Source organism: Candoia aspera, chromosome 4 (assembly GCF_035149785.1).
Source record: "Candoia aspera isolate rCanAsp1 chromosome 4, rCanAsp1.hap2, whole genome shotgun sequence".
Taxonomy (NCBI): domain Eukaryota; kingdom Metazoa; phylum Chordata; class Lepidosauria; order Squamata; family Boidae; genus Candoia; species Candoia aspera.
Genome location: NC_086156.1, coordinates 117,470,207 through 117,491,014, shown reverse-complemented (window position 1 = coordinate 117,491,014; position 20,808 = coordinate 117,470,207). Strand labels below are relative to the sequence as shown.

The following is a 20,808-nucleotide window of genomic DNA, read 5'->3' as shown; positions in this document are numbered from 1 at the left end:
GTCTCCTGGTTCCTAGCCCATTGCCTTAACCACTAGACCAAACTGGCTCTAAATGGTGGCTGGGACTGAGAGGGGTTCAGATTTCCAGCCTCAGCACCCAGATTCCTAGCCAGGTGCTCCCTCTTCCTATCTCGCTTGATCCCAGACCAGCCCATCCTGGTGGAGAAGATCGAGGCCGCTGGAAGCATTTCCAAGCCCTTGGAAATCCAGGCCCCCATGCTCAGCTGCCAGGGCACGTTGGAAGCCCCCTCACTTTTTCTCCCCAAAAAACAGTGCCTTTCCACGCCAAAGGCAACAGGCAACCCCAAGCCTCCAGTGCCCTTGCCTGCTTGGGGCTCTGCAAATCCAGCCACCGTTCAAGCAGGGTGTCGCGTCCTCCTCAGCCATGCTGAGGTGTGCAGGCTATCAGAGCCAGCTGTGCAGGGAGCCCCTTGCAGCCTTTCAATTGCGCAAGGGGGAGAGCGAGGGAGAGATGAAAAGGACTGCTTTAAAACACCCCTCCGCTTTTATTCATGCGTTTTCAAAGGAGATGGGATCAAGTCGCCGGACTTTGACCTGCCAAAACGGAGCAAGAGAGAAAATCTCCCCCATCCAGGGCAGGGGTGGGGGAGAGGTGGGTGCTGAGTCACCGCGTTGGAATTGCTCTGGCTGACCTGGGTGCAAGTCGAGAGATGAGATGGGCCAGGGCAAGAAATTGGAGGGGCGAGGGGGCCTAGATCCGCTGGGAATCGGGGGCCAGCTCTGTTGTTGCTTTCTCCGCCAGCCTCACAATGTGGTCCTCTTCCATATGGAAGACGTGCCAGGAGTCCCTGATGGTGACGTTCACAGCTCCTTTCTTGGCAAAGAAATCGGTCGCCGCCTGATGGTTCTCGGCTGAGATGAACCGGAACTGGGAACAGCCTTTTTCCGGCGCAATCTGGGGGCAAGAGGTTAAAGGCCAGGCTGGCCTGATTCTGGAGGGGTCCTCGGGGCCCCGGGGACCAGACAGGGGAAGACTCGCTGGCCAGGCGGCTTCCCGACCCCTCCCTTGAGCCTCACCTTAACTGCCTGGTTCAGCAAGGCGGTGCCGATGCCTCTCCCTGGCCAGAAATATGAGAGAGAGAAAACACACGTGTCATAAACCATCTTGAGCTTTTGAGTTAGGTCAGGTATTGGATTTGGCCAGGAGATTGCTTAAATCCAGGTCAAGCGGGTCTTGGAAGGCGTACCTAAAACAAGGCCACTCTCAAGACGTTCAAGATTCCTCCTGGTTATATCAACTGGCTTTTAACTTTTAGTATGAAGCAGTGGAGTTTATATATATTCCTGTATCACGCCCTTTCGCCCTTCGAGGTAGACCAGGCTAGGAAAGCAAAGTTAGGAATACGAATGCTACTTTTATTACAGGGTTACAATAACACAGTGTTTTTCGACCTTGGCAACTTTAAGAAAAGTTAGGGTTAGGGTTAGGGTTAGGGTTAGGGTTAGGGTTAGGATGAAAAACACTGCAGGAACAGAATCTTGCAAGTCTGAAAGGGCCTCCCCGCTCCCTGCCTTTACCTACAAGAGAACGAGGGAGGGTCCAGCCTGAGACGCTTTCTCGAATTACAGTTCTGCCCCAGACTCAGATTTCTCTTATCTGACTGGCTCTTCCTCCCGTTCCTCAAAAGGTTATTCTCACAGCCCATCACACGCCCATGCACATCCTGCCCACAACACTATTCAGACAGATGTAGCTGCGGACGCCGCCGCCATACGGCCTCATCCCAGTGTTGTGTGCGCGGATTAATTTTCACTGGTCTCTGCTAATATGTGCGAACCTCTGAATAATAAGGGAAAGGCCATTTGCATATCTTGACAACCACCCACTTTCTTTGCTACCTCTGAACTCTGGCATCACGTAGAGATCTTCGCCGAAGAGGATTGGGCCGGACCAGGTGCAGTAAGTCAGGTAGTGGAACTGATACCCAACAATTGTGTGGCCTGCAGCAAAAAGGGAGGGGCAAACTGTGTCAATCACGAGACTGAAAAAAATGGTGAGTTGGATTTCTGCAAAGGGGATGAATGCATTTGCTTAATTCACGGGCCGGGGTGAATTTCCTGCACCCTTCTTTCTATTGCACATTGCAAGAAATGTGTTGGATGTTCACAGCGATGCATTACAGGTAGTCCTCGACTTACGACCATTCATTTAGCAACCGTTTGAAGTTACGACAGTGCTGAAAAAGTGACTCGTGGCTGGTCCTCGCACTTATGACCATTGCAGAGTCCCTGCGGTCGTGTGATCAAAATTCAGGTGGTTGGCGACTGGAATGCAGCGTCCTGGGGTCACATGATCACCATTGGTGACTTTCCCAGCCAGCTTCCAACAAGCAAAGTCAATGGGGGAAGCTGATTCGCATAACAACCATGTGATTCACTTAACGACCACGGTGATTTGCTTTAAAGCCCATGGCAAAAAAGGTTGTGAAATCAGGCGTGACTCACTTAACAACCGCCTCACTTAGCAACACAAGTTCCAGTCCCACCTGTGGTCCTAAGTCAAGGACTACCTGTAATGTAACTCCCGCTGAGAGCCAGGTTTTAAAACAGCTCAAAAGTTTTTGTAAGGATAGAGAATAGAAAGCAAGGCCAGGATGGTGCAACAGGGGCTGGGAGTGGGTGTCTATGCCATGGGGGAGCCACTTCCATTTCTTCTGGGATCACAATCAATCAAATGATGGTGATAAGACACTTAATCTGCCATTTAGCACATTTTCTTGAGCATAGCGTTCACCTTCCTCCGATTCCCCCGGCCCATCTCCTGGCTCTGCAGGGCCCCTCCCCGCCCTCCGGAAGGCTGGGGTGCCCCCCTGCAAGGGGACCCTCGTCTCTAGCTGTACCGTCTTTGCTCCTTTGTGTGGGGGGCACCTCGGCCACCAGATACCCAAAGATGGCGTCTTCTCTGAACCCATCTTGCTGCAGAACTGCAAAGACATCACAATGGTTCCCTTTAGGCACTTCGGAAAGGATCAGTCAGAGGTTCAGACTAGTTTAATTGAGCCAGTTAAAGTTTAAACTACTTCTTTGGCAATTAAACAGTTTTCGCTTTATCACTTGAAGTGTGGGCGGGTATGTGGGAAAAATTGCAGCACAGAGATACTGTACACACACACACGCACAGACATTTTAAAAGCTTGCTGGGAGATCAGAGTTGCAAATTGTGAATTCTACGAATTAAGAAGGAAAAAAACAAGGATTGTTGGGACCTGTGCTGAAGAGACACTTTAGAAGGGATGCTCCAACTTCAGTTTTCTAATCAGCCTTTTTGTCTCATATTTGTAAAGCAAAAGAAGTGGATTCAGGCTTTCTAGATGCTTAAAGCAGATTTCTGGAAGCTGGCTCTCTCCACTCCTCAGGAGCAGGCTGGGAAGACAAGCAGACACGCCCTGATCCTATATCTGCACCCTACAGGTAGTCCTCCACTTACGACCACAGTTGGGACTGGAATTTCCATCGCAAGTTATTGCAGTCAACTCACCACATGACCAGACCCGATTTTACAACCATTTTTACGAAGGTCATTGAGCAAATCACTGCAGTCTTTAAGCGAATTCAGGAAACCAGGTTGCAAATCCCAATCACATCACTGCAGGATGCTGCAACTGGACGTAAATGCGAGCTGCTTGCCAAGTGCCCAAATTGCAATCATGTGAGTGTTGGGGTGGTATGACGGTCTGAAGTGCAAGTACAAGTTGTAAAGCATTTTTTCTGAGACCGTCGTAACTTTGAGCCATTGTTAGACAAGCGGCCGTAAGTCGAGGACTACCTGTACTGAAAGTGAACGCTTGATCTGTTGGCTTTCTCCCTGTTTAAAGCAGGCAAGGCCAAGGGCAGCCGATGAGCTATGTACCAGGACCACTGGCATGACCCATCTTCGCTTGGCAGAGGGTTCTCTCATTAAACACTTTTGCTTTCGTAACCAAACACAAGCATGGTGGAAATCCGTCCCTTACCTTCCGGCGAGGTTTTCACCTGGTGGAGAGCGTTGTGAGACACCGCCAGTTCCTGAAAGAGACGGAAGCCCTCCTGAACGGGCCGCCACACCCCGATCCCACTCCAGTAGGGAGATTCCAAAGCAGAGTCTGTGTCCCTGTCCCCCCAGGCTGCCTACAACCTTGGACAACTCCTTCTCCACCTGAAAAATTCTTATCAAAGTTTCTTTAACAGCCGCACAAGGCCAAGGTGGGTTCCTCTCTCTCTGTCCACCCCCAGCGAAGGCTGTAATTGCTGGGAACGGTGGAAGGAAAGAGGAGAAGAGGATGATCAGCAGTCCGCGGAGGGACTCAGTTAGAGTGGCGACGAGGGCACCCTTGGAAGACCTCAAAGACCAGGTTGGAGACAGACCTTCATGCTGGCTGGGGAATTCTGGGAGTTGAAGTCCACGCCTCTTAAAGTGGCCAAGGTTGAAAACACTGATTTAGGTGGTCACTAAAAGATGACACTGATTTAATGGCACATAATCAATCGATCAACCAGCAAAGCATTACCAGTTGGATCGCCAGCCCCCTCATCCCTGTTCCACCTCTCCCCAGTCTTTATTCTGACATTAAAAGCAGCGGGCCAATTCCCAGGCCCCTGCCTTCCTCCTGGGACCCCCGGACCCCTTCCTCTGCCTTCCCTTCCCAGCCACCCGCTGCCCAGCGTCTCACCTTAACTAGCCTCATGACATCCCGAAGGTCCCTTTTGGCCCAAGGACGGACGAGGAAGCTCATGGTTGCAGGACGATGCCTTGGAGGCTCTGCTGGTGCTGCTCCGCTGGACACTCGTCCTTTAAAGCCCGTGCCCGGCCCTGGCCCCCTGTGGCCGGCCTGCCTTCTCCGCTTGGCTGCGTGGCTCAGCCCCTGTCTTCGGGGCCGTGACGGGAGACCTCAGGCTCTGCAGAGGAGGACGCTGGCGTGACCCGGAGTGGACCAGAAGTGACGCTCTGCTCTTTGCTCCAGTTCCTCACGCCACGGAGCTGGGATTTTGCCCCACCTCAGCAGGGCAAGGGTGGCAGGGCTGACCCCTGCTGCAAATTAACTTTCTCTGGCACCCATCTCCTTCCCTCTCGGCTCCGCTTCATCCCTTCCCCACTGGAGGGGATGCTATCTTGCTTGGAACAGCCCCCGCCGGAGGACCCCCTTCTGGGGCACCCTCCCCAGGTGAGCCAGCACGTGCCTCAAGGGGTCAGTGAAAGACCCAGCGTTGGCATTTGCACGGCATGCAAGTTTGGTTAGTTGTAACCCTCAGGTAGATACTTTTATTTGCAAGCCACCCATAGTGAGATGGGCGGTGCATAAATTTAATAATAATAATAATAATAAGCGGAGCGGGGGGGTTTCAGCATGGACAAAACCTGGAAAGTTTATCTTGAGTATCCAGGGCAGACTCAGGAAAAGGTAAATTTAGTTAACTGGGGCCCTCTCCCAGATTGCAAAATTGCACTGTGTGGGGAAGATCCCTCAGAACACCATTACGCTCAAATGGGGCACCCACGGGTGGCCAGAAGAGCAAAGACAGCCCCTGTACCCCCGCAGCCAAAGCCCTGTGCCTTTTTAAGTGTGTGTTGCCATATTGCCTTTTTTGACCCCTTCCCTGCAGACGCCCCTGCATTCCTTTCCCCCTCTCGTCTTTTTAGTCTCCAGAAAACTGGGGAGATGCCAAGTTTTGCAAGTCCGTCTCTCTCCTGAACATCCTGTGACTCATTCAAAACGCAGGTGCTGGATGGTGCTGGAAAAAAGAACTTATGACCAGTCCTTGCACTTAAAACTGTCACAGTGACCCTGCAGTCACATGATCACAGTTTGGGTGCTTGGCAACCAATTCGCATTTATGACCATCACTTCATCCTGTGGTCACATGATCTCCATTTTCAACCTTCCCGGATGGCTTCTGGCAAGCAAAATCAATGGGGAACTGAGTGATTCGCTTAACGACCACTTGGTTCACATAACACCCCCATGATTCGCTTAACGGCCACCACAAAAAAGGTCATAAAATTGGATTGGATTTGCTTAATGACTGCTTCACTTAGCAACTGAAATTCTGGTTCCAGTTGTGGTTGTCATAACTGGTCATAAGTTGTTTTTTCCAGCACCATCATAAGTCCGAACCATCACTAAACGAATGGTTGTCAAGTGAGGACTACCTGAAGGGGGAACCACCTGCCAACCTGGCAGTGAGGCCAGATGATATGGGCTGGGGACAGAGCGGGGGCGCTGGTGAGCCTTGAAAGACAGGCAGACCCACGCTCTCCAGCTTTCTATTTCACGACAACACGGGTTTAGTGCTTTTCCCAAACGCACTTTCGCAAGCCGTTCAGCCGGCTTGCAGACGCCTGCATTTTGAATGAGTCACAGGATGTTCAGGAGAGAGATGGACTTGCAAAACTTGGCATCTCCCCAGTTTTCTGGAGACACACCCTGCCCCTGTGAAATGAGGGCACCTCCGGTCGGGGGCAACCCACAAGAAGCAGTTGGAGCAGGACAGCGATCAGCAGTAGGGAGGGCAACTGTTTCGCTGTTCCGGTTCTCTGCCAGCTTGAGACTGGGTGGCTCGCCCTTTAACTCGGCAGCGGGGAAAGGCCGCGGGTTAAGTCTACTGCGAAACCCAGCCCTGCATTTTTATTGCTGGAGAGAACAGCTTGGCGGCAACCGTTGGCAGAAGCCACCACATCGCTTCACGTTTCCCGTTGGCAGAAAGAAGCAGGCGATGCAAACGATGTAACTCGAATCAGTCCCTTGCGCAAGGTTGTGATATGCGTGACCTCACTCGTCCCCTTTCCTCCCAGTGACCATGGTTGCGCCCCCATGGTTGCATCAGGAGTCCTATTCAAAAAGTGCTCAGAGGCTGAACCGACGGGAGAGGCGACTCCGCGGAGAAAGCCTGCTTCTGATGTTCTTTGGTTTAAGGCTACCCCCGAGTTCAGGACTCCGTTCAGTCAAGTTTCTGCAGGGCATGTTCAAAAAAGTCACGGTGGCAACACAACAGTGCAATCAGGGTTTTTTCCTTTTTCATGTCGGTTCCAACCCTCCAGCCCTGCTATGTGGTCCATTCTTCAGATGGGCCAATAAAAGGGGGTGGTGGGGGTGGATCCAAATTAAAGTTCCTCTTGACTTGATGTCACCTGCCCCTCCAAATGCCCAGGCCTGACTTTCTGCAGGTAGCTCTTATGTGCGACAAGTGGGTCCACTCAAAATTTGCAGCCCCTTTCCCCAACCAGGTGCCCTTTGGCCATGCAGGGTGGAGATTGCGGGACTTGGAGTCTGGTAGATTTGGAAAATCCACTGCAAGGAAATAGTGTGACATCATGGCGGGATTTGCACCTCACACAGCCATACTGTGATTTGCTTGCTTAAGGTTGATGGACAAGCCCAGTTATTGTGGTTTATTCACCACTGCAGTTAAAACAAACCAAAGCTTAACACGAACCCTGCCTAATTCATTTTATTCTATCAATAATGCAGAAAGAAGACTTGTTGGGGCTACAAGACATGCCTGTTGGGAGCAATGAAGGATTGCAGAAGTTTTCCCCAACCAGGCATGGACCATGCGGGGATGGGGGGGCTTCTCTGTCATAAAAAAGGAACTGCAAAGTCAGCAGTGGTCTACACTGCAGGGCTCTGCAGGGGATTCGAGCTCTTTTTAACTGAGGTGACCCTGGCAGCGCCCCCTTTCCAATCAGGTTGAAGAAAGTCTGGCATCCTCAGCTGCTTCCCGGGAATAAGTCTGAATTCTCTCTGGGAGGGCGGAAGGAGGAATTTAAAGACAGCACCCGGAAGTTCCCACTTAGACCTCCAGGAGGTTTACTCTACACTTTCTTCTCTCTGTGGGCAAAAGACGGGGCGCCGCCCGAGAGTCTCCAAATCTCGCGAGACGGAACGTCGCCCAAAGGGGCGGAGCCTAAAGTGTCATGGCGGGCGCCTTCCGCCGCCCATCAGCTGCACGTTGGGAAGAAGCTTCCGGGAGGGGAGGAAATGGCGGGCCGCGTTTCGCCGCCTCCTCCCGGGGATGGAGCTGCGGGGAGTCCCGGAGCTCGCCTCTGACGGCGCTGCGCAACTCTGCACGTATTATGCTATTTGGATCGTTACGATGGTGACACGTGTGAACCCTGCAGAGCCAAACGCGTGTCTGTTATTTCCCTTTTGCGCTGCACCGCCCGGCCTGGATGCTTAACGTTAATGTTAATGGTGGCCACCCTTAATTTATTTCATTAAATTACGTAATCGTTTATTATTATTAATTTATTTCATGGGGGCCACCCCTTAATTTATTATTTCGTTGAATTATTTAATTTATGATTAATTTATTTAGTGACGGCCGCCCCTTAATTCATCATTTCGTTAAATTATGTAATCAGAAATTCAATCAATATTTTTAAATTTTAAATTAAGTTTTAAATATTTTAAGTTAAATTAAATTAATAATTTAATTTAAGGGAAGGTGACCACTGGGGAAGGCGATGGCAAACCAGCGGCGTCCCTCCAAAGGGTCAGACATGACTCGGTGCTTGCACAGGGGACTTTTCACCTTTCACCTTTAATCATTTATTAATATACATTGAGTTATTGATTTAATAATGGCCACCCTTCATTTGTTCCGAGCGCCTTATCAGCGTGCAGGATGTAGCTGAGAGCAAGGAAGCCGGGTTGGAGGTTATAGGAGGAGATTTGCTGGGGGTGAAGTCTGTTTATTCCAGTGTTTCTCAACCTCTGCAACTTTAAGAGGTGTGGACTTCAACTCCCAGAGTTCCCCAGCCAGCATGGCTGGCTGGGGAATTCTGGGAGTTGAAGTCCACACCTCTTAAAGTTGCAGAGGTTGAGAAACACTGTTGTTACAGGGTATAACATAATAGCCTCTTGAAAGCCTGACCGGGTTTCCCTCTGCCCCCTCTTACGCTTAAGAGAATCAAGATGGGACAGTCCTGATTTTTTTCCTTATCCCCTCCTGTCTATCCAGGCTAAGCTGAGGTTAACGTAACGGTTGTTGAATGTTTCTTCAAAGCCATCTCTATCCTCTGCATCAACCACTGAGTCACAGTCCTTTTCTTCTTTCTTTCCTCCAAACTGAGAGAATAATTTCTCAAACATTCTCTCCCTTTCCCTCCCCAAAGAAAAGACCGGGGTTATTCCACGTTTCCCCTCTCCTTTCTGTTCCTTCAGAAAATGTACTTGCTTTAGTGAAGGTTGGTTTGTTCAGAATTATTCCATCTCTCACCCCAGATCCATTTTTGTTCGTCATAGACTCCTAAGGTCCAAAGGGACCTTGGATGTCATTTAGTCCAACCCCTGCCTAGGGCAGGAATCCCCAGACCTTCCCAGACAAATGGCTGTACAACCTTTGCTTAAAAACCTCCAGTGATGGAGCCCCCATGACTCCAGGAGCCAGGCTGTTCCACTGTTTGAGATGTGTGTGCTGGTTATAGCAGGGATAAAAGAATAAGTAGGAATTTCCTGTTGGAATTTCTGTGCATCCCTCAGCATGACTGCTTTAGAGGTACTAGTATCTTGGTTTTTAAATGTTAATTTCCTCCCTTTGTTAAATACAGGTAGTCCTTGACTTAAACTGGGACAGGAACTTCCATTGCTAAGAGAGGCCGTTAAGTGAGTCACGCCCGATTTTCAACCTTTTTTGCCATGTTCATTAAGTGAATCACTGTGGTCATTAAGTGAATCACATGGTTGTTAAGCGAATCCAGCTTCCCTCACTGACTTTGCTTGTCGGAAACCAGTTGGGAAGGTCGCATATGGCGATGGTGTGACCCTGGGACACTGCAACTGTTGTAAATACATACTGGTTGCCAAGTGCCTGACGTTTGATCACGTGACCGCGGGTACGCGTCAGAGGTCGTCAGTGTGAGGACCAGTCATAAGTCACTTTTTCAGTGCCATTGTAACTTCAAACAGTCACTAAACAAATGGTTGTAAGTTGAGGACTACCTGTACAAGAGCCATCAGACTGCTAAATTCTGTGATGGCCTCGAATACTTGTATCTAGACTAGCTTGCTTCAGCTTTTACAACATTAATACTTCTTTATTTTAATCTGCAGAACCAGCACTTCCGCTTGGCGCCCATTCCGTTCCTGTGCTGGGATGACTAAGGCACCTGAGCCTGTGGCCTCCTCAAGCTGTTCCTGGAATTCTGGCCACAGCCAGGATAAGTGCAGGAATAAATACCACCCGAGCAGAGCCTCACTTAGCGACTGTTATCTTAGAGGGCCTTTGAGGCGTTCGTGATGGAAGCTGAGTTGTCTGCGGAGGGTCAGGTTGTCCTGGAATTGCAACAGCCGACCGACCACGAAGAGGAAGCTGAGGAAAGGTCTGGGCCAGCTCGTAAAGTGCCAAGGCTAAACGGGGCTCAGGAAGACGAAAATACTGCTGGCCGGGCACCTTCTCGAGGGGCAGAAGAATCCAGGTCCGAGGACACCGCCCAGGGCTTTGAGGAAGGGCTGGAAAATGGGAAGAAGGAAGGAACAGCTGACGAGGGGGGAGCGTTGACCAACCAAGGAGAATACTAGTGAGTTGGACTCACTGCAGCTCCTCTGAACAGGGCGCAGCTTGGCTGAGGAGGAACCCCCGGGCCTTCCTCGATCTCGGGGAAAAGAGGATGTTCCACGTTGCTCTTCCTGGGTGTGAGAAAGGGCAGCAGCTCTGTGGTTTTGAGGCATGGCGTGATTAGAGTCGGGGAGGCAGATTCGTTGAGGAGGAACACCGGAGATGTGACGGGCCTTCCCTCTGTCTCCTAGCTTTCCAGCATATGACTTTTCGGAGGCCCCCCGACTTTTGACGGGCTCCTGGGCGGAGTATAGTCATGTCCCAGAGAACTTCCTGAAGGGCTGCAAATGGTAAGCAGGTGGAAGGCTGTGCCGTTGGCCGGGCCAGGCCACCTGGGCCTTGAAAGCAGAGGCCCGTTCCCCCTCGTTCTGCGTCTGGGTGGTGGCTGTACCTGTCTGGGGCAGGTGGTGCTCGAGGGACCCAGAGACCTATCCCAGCAGCCACAGAGGTAGTGCGAGGTGGGGAGTAAGGGGAATGGAGGGGGTTGGCAGTGAGGCTGATAGGAAAAAAAAAAAGGTGACACAGCTGAATCCCTGAGAGGGAAGGGGTTGAAGACTGGAAGACGAAGAATCTTTCTCCTGCGAGGCAGGCACAGGAGCCCATGAGTTCCAGTCAAAAACAGGTGAGAAATTCTAAAAGGAAGATGCAGGCCTCGAAGGCAGAATTTTTGAGTTGGATCAATCAGTGTTTCTCAACCTCAGCAACGTTAAGATGCGTGGACTTCAACTCCCAGAATTCCCCAGCCAGCGCATGCTGGCTGGGGAATTCTGGGAGTTGAAGTCCAGGCATCTTAACGTTGCTGAGGTTGAGAAACACTGGAGTAAATCATTCTTGGTTTGAAAGGGCACGAAGAACGAAAAGTAAGTCTGAGGAACACCCTTTTGCGGGTTGCATTCCTCGCTGCAATACAACTTGCCTTGTCAGATTTGTGTCACTTTTCTCCCCTCCTCTTTGGCTGGACGACAACTCGGATTGCTGAGTGAGATGGGCCAGGAGGGGGCCTCTCCTTGATGGAGGAGACCCTCTTTCAGGGTGTGTTTCTGACACCTCCCTCCTCCTCCAGGGCTCCTGACGGGACTTGCCTGCTTACCAACAGTGCCGACAACACCCTGCGCATATACAACCTTCCCACAGAGCTGTATGCAGAGGAGTGGGGGACTGTTGCCGAAATGGTGAGTTGATTTGTCGCTCCTTTTTTATTTAGTCAATTTATATGACCTCCCACACCAGGAGAGAGGGGTGGGCAAAGCAGGCTGCGAGGGGTGGGAGGGAGAGGGGCGAGGCTGATGTCTGGGTGGGTTTGACTGGAGCCAGTCTGATGTGCAAGACCGGCGTGCGTCCCGACCCCTGTACTGTGGACTTCCGCTTCTTTGTCACTTCAAGGCTAAGCGAAGATCTGAATTCGCCACACTTGTCTTGCTGAACGAGGCAGAGTCTGTCTTGCGGACCGTCAAGAGTAGCTTTTCTCCCCCACTTTTGCTGAAACCCTGAATAAATGGGTAGCGCTGAAAAGCGAACCAGGATACTCCCGGATCGAGGCATAACAAAAGCTCACTTTTAAAGCCAGGCTTAAAAGAGGCCTGGGTTTGTAAATCTGTAAGAAGCGGTAGGTTAAAATGTGATTCCTTGTCCAAAGTAAATTCAGGGTTTCCTTCTTGAGAAGTGTTCCTAAGGCTAAGGACAAACCAACTACGCTCTGCTGTTGATTGGGGCATAATCTCCACTGCGGGGCGGCTGAATTCGTTGCCGTTGCGTAGCTGTAACAGCTGGGAAGTCCAGACCATCCACAGTATCTGAACAGGCCTCCAGAAGATGTAGGCAGCGGAAGGAGGAAGATTTTGGCCTGTTTTGTTCTTAAGAAGGCCAGCTTAGCGGGAGGTGGGGGGGTGTTAGGCTGTGGCAGTAGCATGGCGCGCTCTCCCAAAAGACACCTGTCCTGACTCCTGAATTGCACACATGTGTCTGAAAAAGGCTGCACATGCTCCTGTGTGCAACTGTGGAAGGAAGGACAGCTGTTCACCCCAGCTGGGGTGGGGTGGGGAATTAAGGAGGGGGTTGCCTGAATTCACACCCCAAGTCCTCATTTGCAAGTTGTGCACATGCTTCTTCCAGACCAGTGTTTCTCAACCTCAGCAACTTTAAGAGGTGTGGACTCCGACTCCCAGAATTCCCCAGCCAGCCATGCTGGCTGGGGAATTCTGGGAGTCGGAGTCCACACCTCTTAAAGTTGCTGAGGTTGAGAAACACTGGTCTGGATGAATAAAGGCATCTCTTTTTAAAAGAGCATAGGCAAGAGTGCGGAGCCTTCGTGCTGTGAGGACAGCCTCAGCAGCAAGGCATTGGTGCTCCAGGCACATGGGTCTCCTCTCTCCCTCCACAGAGCCCCGTCCTGCACATGGCGGAAGGAGATACCATCTACGACTACTGCTGGTTCCCGCTGATGAATTCTTCTGACCCGCAGAGTTGTTTGTAAAGCCATCCGGACTCTTCCCCCCCCCCCCCGCCTTGTTTTTCCTCTCAAAGCCCCCAACAGTGTCGTTGTTTTAAAAAAGGGGAATCGAGGCCTCCCTGAAAGGGTGGCTCAAAGCTTGGGCTGCAGACCAAGCAGGAAATACTGCTGGCTGTTTGAGGTGATCTCCACGGTGCCCTCTTAAAAGTGTTTTTGAGACCGAGCCGGTTAAATTCTGCCACCCGGAGAAGGGGGGTGATGGAAGGAAGAGGCTTGCGTTTTTGCATCGCCCGTCCCTTTCGGCTTTCCACCCCTTGGCTCACACCCCAAAGAAATGCCTTTAGGACTGCTGAGTCCTAGGCCTGACGGTGCAGGAATATGCCGAGCTCAGGTCTGAAATGCTGAAAGAGGGAAGCAGGGTGCCCCTTGCTTGCCCAGAGCCCTCTTCCATGGCGCGGCTTGGTTTTGCCAGTCCCTGACCTTCCCTTCGCTGCCTCTCTCCCCTTGCAGTGTCGCCAGCAGCAGTCGTGACAACCCCATCCACGTGTGGGACGCCTTCTGTGGGGATCTGCGGGCCTCCTTTCGCCCTTACAATCACCTCGTGAGTCAGTGTGAAGCCGAAAGGCCCCACTTTGCAGGCTTTTATCTTGTCGGGAGATAAATTATCTGGTTAATCATTTGAAGTTCTCTGTGCTTTGTTCTGTTAATGAACATAATATAATTTAAAGCAAGAACTCCTGGGAAAAGTTGGGGCCCTGCAATTCTCCTTCCACCCCCCTCCCACGAAGCTGGCCACAGGCTTGTCTGTCTGTTTGATCCAGGATGAGTTAACGGCCGCCCACTCCCTCTGCTTCACTCCCGACGGCGCCCAGCTCTTCTGCGGGTTCGACAAGATGGTGCGAGTGTTCAACACATCGCGACCCGGTCGGATGTGCGAGAACAGGCCCACTTTTGGTGAGCTGGCATTAGTGCGGGTCGAGGGGTGCCTGAGCAAAGTGAAGCTTCCTTGGCAGCAGAAGTCTTGGGCAAGACTGAACTACCGGGGGACCGTGCAGTGTGTTAAGCCACATCCTAAGTGGCAAGATAAATAGTAAAATAATAAATAAAAATGGCAGGAAGAAAAACGAGGGATGCTCTCCCGGGACCACTTTTTGCCACTGGTTGTGAGCTCCCTGCAGTAGGAGACTCTCCTGGTAGTTTTGCGGGGGGGGATGGCGGACGTTTGCAGGCTTGGTTTTCTGCTGCTCTGCCTGCGCTTTGCAACAGCCTTTCCCCCTTGAAATCTGTTGGCTTCCCGCCAGTTGTTAAAAAGCAAATTGTTTTGGAGAAGCTTCGAGGTGTGAAATGTTGCCATCCATTTACTGGTTTATTTTGCTTCTGTCGATCACTGTGGATGGGTTGGTGCCTTGTGTTGGATTTGCCTTTTTACCACCGTGGATGTTTTAATGTATTTGATGGGAATATTGCAAACTGCCAAGTCTCTCTCCCCGTTGCAGTGGGCAGCAGTCCAGGAAATAAATAAACCAGTGTAATAAAATTATCAGAAGGCACGAGAGGGTAAAAATGCCTTTGCCTCGGGCCAAAAGGAGAACAAAGATGGCACCATCTTCCAGGAGAAGGCATTCCAGAATTGAGGGGTGCCAGTCAAGAGCCCAGGCCCAAGTAGCCATTCGCTGCCCTGCAGCATAAGAGGGTGCCCAGAGCAGACCCCCCAGGATGGACTTAGGATTGGGTGGGAATCCAGTCCTCCTTTAGGTTCTGTTGTCCCAAGCCGTTGAGCCTCAATAAGGTTCCTGAAGGACCCTTGGCAAGGTCCCTTTTTAAACCTCCTCTCTTGTAAACTGAAGCAAGGCCCAAGGGATCCAACTAGAATGATGGCCGATAATTAGAATATTCCACAAAACGGTTGAGCTGGATCTCTCGGCCCATTTGGGCAATATATTCTGCTTTGCTTTTCGGCCCCCAGCTAGCCAGAAATGCGACTCTTTGGGAATGTTCAAAGCAGTTTACAAACCGGGGAACAATTTGAAGCAGGGTAATAAAAAATGCCAGGAAGACGAAAGATGATCTTCACCCGTAACGAATGTCAGTTTTGTTATTAAAACTCATCTGAGCTATATGCCTTCAACTGGAGCTTCACCACTTCTCAGTGGGCTCCAAAACTTTTTCACAAATGCTTATTTTTAAGGGGTCAAAAGCAGGAAATTATTCAAGAGTGACCCTCTTTGCGATCTGTAATTTGAATGAAACAAAATGGGATTTGATGGGTCCTCTCTCCTCTCCCCAGAGAGCACAAACACCCTCAGACCTGGAGCACAAAACTCCTGCCAAGGTCACATTGCTCAACCTTTGGGTTTAGGGAAAGCTTCAGATGGGGTGCTTGGTACGTTGGCGTGGGGCAGGCGCAGGAAAGCTCCCATTTCATAGTTCCATCAGTCTTAATGGAGGAACTGGCTGGGCCTAATCCTGCCCCTTTCTTCCGCCTTCCCCAGCAAAGAGGCAAGGCCAGAGTGGGATTATCTCTTGCATTGCCTTCAGCCCGACTCAGCCGCTGTACGCCTGCACGTCCTACTCGAAGACCGTCGGCCTCTATTCCCGCGCAGAGGGGGACCCATTGGCCATGCTTCTTGGGCACCGTGGCGGCGTCACCCACGCGCTCTTTTCACCGGATGGCAGTTACCTTTTCACCGGTGGCCGCAAGGTAAGGCCTGGTGGTGGTGGGGATCGAGTGGCCTAGCCTGGCATTGCGTAGCAGTGGCCGAGTTCCATCTCTTGACTCCGGTTCTGGGTGACCTGACCCTCTGAAGGCTGGTTGGGAAGGTGAGAATGGAGTTCAGCCCCTTCCCCCTTCTTTTAAGCATCTGCCGTTCCCTGTCAGGCCGCTGAGATTCTTTGCTGGGACCTTCGACAGCCGGGCGAAATTGTCTTCGCTCTCTCCAGAACCGTGGCCACCAATCAGAGACTCTATTTTGACGTGGATCCGTAAGTGACCGTCTGTATTCGCTCCGCTCTTATCCTCTCTCGCTAAATAGATGCTTTTCTGCATATTCCCTGCAGCAGTGCAGAGGGGAACCACAAAGCTGAGGGGAGCCCAGAACATCTGGATTCTCGGCTACCCCAGCGTTTGGGGATTCACGGAGGTTTGTGGTGGGTGAAGGAGACAAGATAAAGCAAAGAAGGGGCCACTTCGGTTTTCTATTCCCTCCAGTCGTCTCCTCCTCTAAAACCCCCAACTGGTTTTAAAACAACAACAGCCTAGCTCAGCGTGGCTGGCTGGGGAATCCTGGGAGTTGAAGTCCACACATCTTAAAGTTGCTGAGGTTGAGAAACACTGTCCTGGCTTGCTTCAGTTATTGTTACTTATTCATCCAGCGAAAATCACATTCTTTTGACTGGTATTTTCCGATGATTCGGGATCCAGCCGAGAGCCTGCGAGTCACGGAGGCTCCACCGTACTATGTGGGAAGTTCCGAGTGAGGAATTTTGTTGCTGCTGCTCTTACAAAGTCGGTAGCGTCAAGTCTGGTAGAATTAAAACCTCCAAATATTTGGTACGGCTCCAGTGGCCGTGGGTATTACAGTTGACTTTTTCTTTCAGAGCGTCTCAACTTCAGTTTGCAAACCCTGCTAATTCCTTACTTTCTTCCATTTGTTTTTCGTTGGTTTGGCTGTCTCTGGTGTTCCTCCAACTGCTTACCGCGCTTTTTTCTTTTCAGTAATAGTGTCTGGCATGTTGTGCTTCTATCAATCTGTATTTTAGCATCCCTCAAAATCTCAGCCTTCTCATTTTCGAAGACTTCTTCAGGCATCTGGTCCCAGCAGTTTTTGTTAACAGTAAACTTTCTGCACAAATTCCAGTGCCCGGTTCTTGCAGCTCTGTCATGGCAAATTGTCTTGGTTTTAGTGGGATTTTATTGGAATTTTACCCTGTATTTATTTGAGTTTTTATTGCATATTTATTCTGTGTTGTAAACCGCCCAGAGTCCCTCCAGTCGGAGGAGATGGGCGGTGACAAATTTGATAAATAAATACATTCTTTAGACAGTTTGTTACAGCTGCTATTGATGCGATCTGCAGGTTCATCTTTGGTCTTTTTTTGCTCTCATTGGCAATGTGATCAGTTTTGGCTTTGGTGAGTTTTGTTTCGTGGTTCCATCATTGTGCTCCAGCTGTTGTTGTTGTTGTTGTTACTTACTGGAGCCTCATCGTCATCCCTCGGTGGACTATCTAGGTCAGCCTTCCCCAACCTTTGGACCCTGGAGGAACCCTTGAAATATTTTTCAGGCCCTGGGGAACCCCTGCACGGTCACGCTCAGATGTAGGCCCAAAATTACAAAATCATTATATTCCTTTCGTGGGTAGGTCTGTCTAGATGCAGTAACAGTGTTCTTAAACTAAAAACAAGGAATGAAACTTACCTCTTTCATGCGAAGTTGCCTGAATTTGAAATCATTTTTAAAATCAATCGTGATCTCCCAGGGAACCCCTCGTCACCTCTCGCGGAACCCTGGTTGAGAAGCCCTGATCTAGGTGGTCACTAAGAGTTGGCACTGGCTTGATGGTACCCGACCAATCATTATTGGCTTGCACTTGGATTGCACCCTGCAGAGGGGAAAACAATGCCGTGTTTAAAAGAGGCAACAGACTTTGCCATTCCCCTTTGAAGACCCTTGAAATCATGCTGTGTATTCCCGTCCCCTGCCCGTGTAGCAATATTTCAACTAGGTTTCCTTTGTTTTCCCCAACAGGAGTGGGAAGTATTTGCTGAGTGGGAACACCAATGGGCTCATTACAGTCTGGGACACCACCCAGCCTCCTTCCTCTGGCCCCCCAGCTGTGTTACAGCCCATCCTGCAGTTCCAAGCCGTGGGGGACTGCATTAATGGGATCAGGTACTAATTGTGCTCGGGTGTCACGGGGGGGGGGGGGACGAGGTCCGCCTTTTCACTTTTAGATTGAGGTCTACCATCCTGTAGCAGTCTGTGGGGTGGGTATTGTGGTGGCCCGGATGTTGGAGCGCCCCTGTCTCCCCCGGGTACGGTGTTGACCCAAAGTATGCAGAAACACACTCTTTGGGCCAGCTTCCTCTGGTCTGTTCTCTCCTGATGACTTGGGCTTCAACTCCCAGAATCCTTAGCTGTGCTAGATGGGGCTTCTGGGAATTGAAGTCCACCACATTGGCAGGGCCCCGGCTTGGAAGAAGGGAAGCTGTTCCAGGGCAGGGCAAGGCAGGAGCCCATCATCCACGTGGCGGCGTTCGTGCCGCTTCGAGAGCAGAACGGGCCCTCTTCCTGGGAGTTGCTCCAGCTGTGGGTCGTCCTCAGTGCAGAAGAGCAGGGAAGGCGTTCCAGATGTGGGAGCCTGGAGGCCCGTGCGTGAGCCAGCCCCCACTCTGCCTGATTTTTCTGCCTCTTTATTCAGTCTCCACCCCAGCCTGCCGCTGTTGGCCAGCGCCTCTGGCCAGCGTAAATTTCCTGACCTGCTGGACAGCGGGGAGGACGAGGAGAAAGAAGGAGGGGACCGCCTGCCTGGTCATCCTGGGGCGCAGGGCGACAACTCTCTTCGGCTGTGGTGGTGCTCCTCGGCCGCTGGAGTCGGGGAGGCCGTGTCCTAGCCGGGGAGCGGAGAAAGCCGGGCCCCGTCCGTGGCCTCTTCTCTGGGTTGCGGAGCTGCGAGGAGCTGAACGAGACCAGTCGCTGTTGTGGCAGGCGTGTGCTGCTGGCATGCAGAGGGCTGGTCTGCCTGCGTGTTCCAGGACCGTGCATATGAAAACTGCTCCCGGCGGGTGGGCAGGCAGGCGGGCATCCCTTTGCTTGGACGTGAGCACTTGTTCTAAACGGAGGACATGAGTCTGCATGAAGGCACAATTGGAAAGGGGGGTTTCGAAGAGGGGTCTCGGGGGAAGCCCAAATCTCCCACCCCCAGCCTTGCTCCTGGGCTGGAGAAAGGGGTCCCAGGTGGCCTGCCCCCCCCTCTTTTGGAACCAAGGGAGGACAGTGGACCCTTCCGCCGGTGTCTCTTTCAAGAGTTCCTCTCTCTCCAGTCTTGTTGGTGGCTTTTCTGGCTCTGCCCGGCAGACGGGCTTCGGCAGTGACTGTCCTGAGCCAGGGAGGACTTTCTCTGGGCGTGGGCTCGATGTTTATTTCCCGTACCTATTTTCACGCTGCAAAATGCGTGTTCACCTTCTAACGAAAGATTTAATAAAGCTCATTCCGTAGGATCCGTATTGATTGAAGTCTTTTTCACAGAGCAAATCCCAAACTAGAGAAGGGCCCCCATTGGGGAATTTATTTATTTTCTTATAAAAGACACGGCCCTCTCCTCATTAAGCTGCCCAGAGCCAACACAGTTAAGTTGGGTGGCCGCACCGATGTTCCAAACAAATACGTAAATGCAACATGGGTTGCAAATATCTTCATGATTCAAAATAAAATCATTGTACAGTAAAACCTGCTACAGGTAGTCCTTGGTTAATGACCACAATTGGGACCAGAATTTTGTTTGCTAAGCAAAGCGGTCATTAAGCGAACCTGACCTGATTTTACGACCTTTTTTGCGACGGCCATTAAGCAAATCACCACAGGTGCTAAGCAAACCATGTGGTTGTTAAGCGAGTCACGTGGTTCCCCATTGATTTTGCTTGCCAGAAGCTGGCCAGGAAGGTTGAAAATGGCAATCACGGGACCATGAGATGCGATGGTTGTAAATGCGAACCGGTTGCCAAGTGTCCAGATTGTGATCACATGACTGCAGGGACACTGCGATGGTCATAAGTGTGAGGACCGGTCATAAGTAAGTTTTCAGCACCCTCTTAAGTCAGAACCGTTACTAAACGAATGGTTGTTAAACGAGGATTACCTGTAAAAATTCCTATTCCTTGAAGCCCCATAAAACAGTTGCACGTTCCTTTATATGGCTGTGTTGACTCATTTGCAGAGAGTGCTGAAAAAATAGGCTACCTTGGTACTTTTTAAGTTCTGAGACTTCTTAAGTCCATCTTACAAGGAGAATCTTAAATTTTTTTTCACCCCCTACAAACATGAGCTGGAAAAGAATATATTAAATATGTATAATTTTAGCTGAGAGGTTGCAAAAAATGAGAAAGGAGAAGGCCGTGAAGTGTGGGGGTCCCCTGTCCTCTGCAGGGCAGCTTTCGTGCTGCTGGCTAGGCGGGTCTCTGCATGGTTCAAAACATTGGTCTTTCACCACTGTTTTTTCAGTCCTGACAAAGACAGCAGAAAATGATGCACAAATGGTTCCTTCTGGGGAGATGCTGAATATTTTAAACTAAAATCTCCAGTTCTGGATTTCATGTGCATTTTTTTGCTTCCCAAACCATCATTCTTGCATACATGCTTTCCCCCCCCCCCCCCTTGACTGGTTCCACTGCCTTTCCCACTCTGGAACTTGCAGTTGTGCAGGACTGCAACCACACACACAAACCCATCCAATAAGGTGGCTGGGCTGGTTGGGGATAATGAGTCTCTACTCCAATACTTCCAGAAAAGCATGTAATGGTCACTGAGGGCCACAAGGGGGCAGATTCCAGGATCCCTTCCCACCCATTTAGCTCTTGGAAATCCAACAGATGCCCCAGAATGGGCCTTTTTTAATCTGTCCTTCTATCCCCACTCCTACCCTGTTCTTGTTGGGCCATTCCCAAGAAAAGAAAGGGATATAGGCAGTCCTTCACTTATGACCACAATTGGGACCAGAATTTTGGTCATAAGTCGACTCACCGCATGACCGGACCCAATTTTACCACCAATTTTACAATGGTCGTTAAGCGAATCCAGCTTCCCCAAT

General features: G+C 50.9%; 2 protein-coding genes across 2 annotated transcripts; one reads left to right on the top strand and one right to left on the bottom strand.

Annotated features, from left to right (window-relative positions):
- Nucleotides 1–661: 661 nt before the first annotated feature.
- LOC134497248 (thialysine N-epsilon-acetyltransferase-like) lies at nucleotides 662–4,733 on the bottom strand. The gene is made up of 6 exons (XM_063302916.1): nucleotides 4,671–4,733; nucleotides 3,975–4,026; nucleotides 2,862–2,987; nucleotides 1,861–1,962; nucleotides 1,039–1,079; nucleotides 662–916 (listed from the first exon to the last, which is right to left on the bottom strand). Exons 1-6 carry the CDS (start codon nucleotides 4,731–4,733, stop codon nucleotides 713–715), a joined length of 588 nt encoding a protein of 195 aa, XP_063158986.1. The 3' UTR covers nucleotides 662–712.
- Nucleotides 4,734–10,059: 5,326 nt separating this feature from the next.
- On the top strand, nucleotides 10,060–19,196 carry WRAP53 (WD repeat containing antisense to TP53). Its single transcript, XM_063301682.1, has 10 exons — nucleotides 10,060–10,516; nucleotides 10,746–10,844; nucleotides 11,618–11,726; nucleotides 12,935–13,023; nucleotides 13,514–13,604; nucleotides 13,825–13,957; nucleotides 15,496–15,704; nucleotides 15,882–15,985; nucleotides 17,751–17,894; nucleotides 18,424–19,196. The coding sequence occupies exons 1-10, from the start codon at nucleotides 10,236–10,238 to the stop codon at nucleotides 18,614–18,616; spliced, it is 1,452 nt and encodes a 483-aa protein (XP_063157752.1). The 5' UTR covers nucleotides 10,060–10,235; the 3' UTR covers nucleotides 18,617–19,196.
- The last annotated feature ends 1,612 nt before the right edge of the window (nucleotides 19,197–20,808 follow it).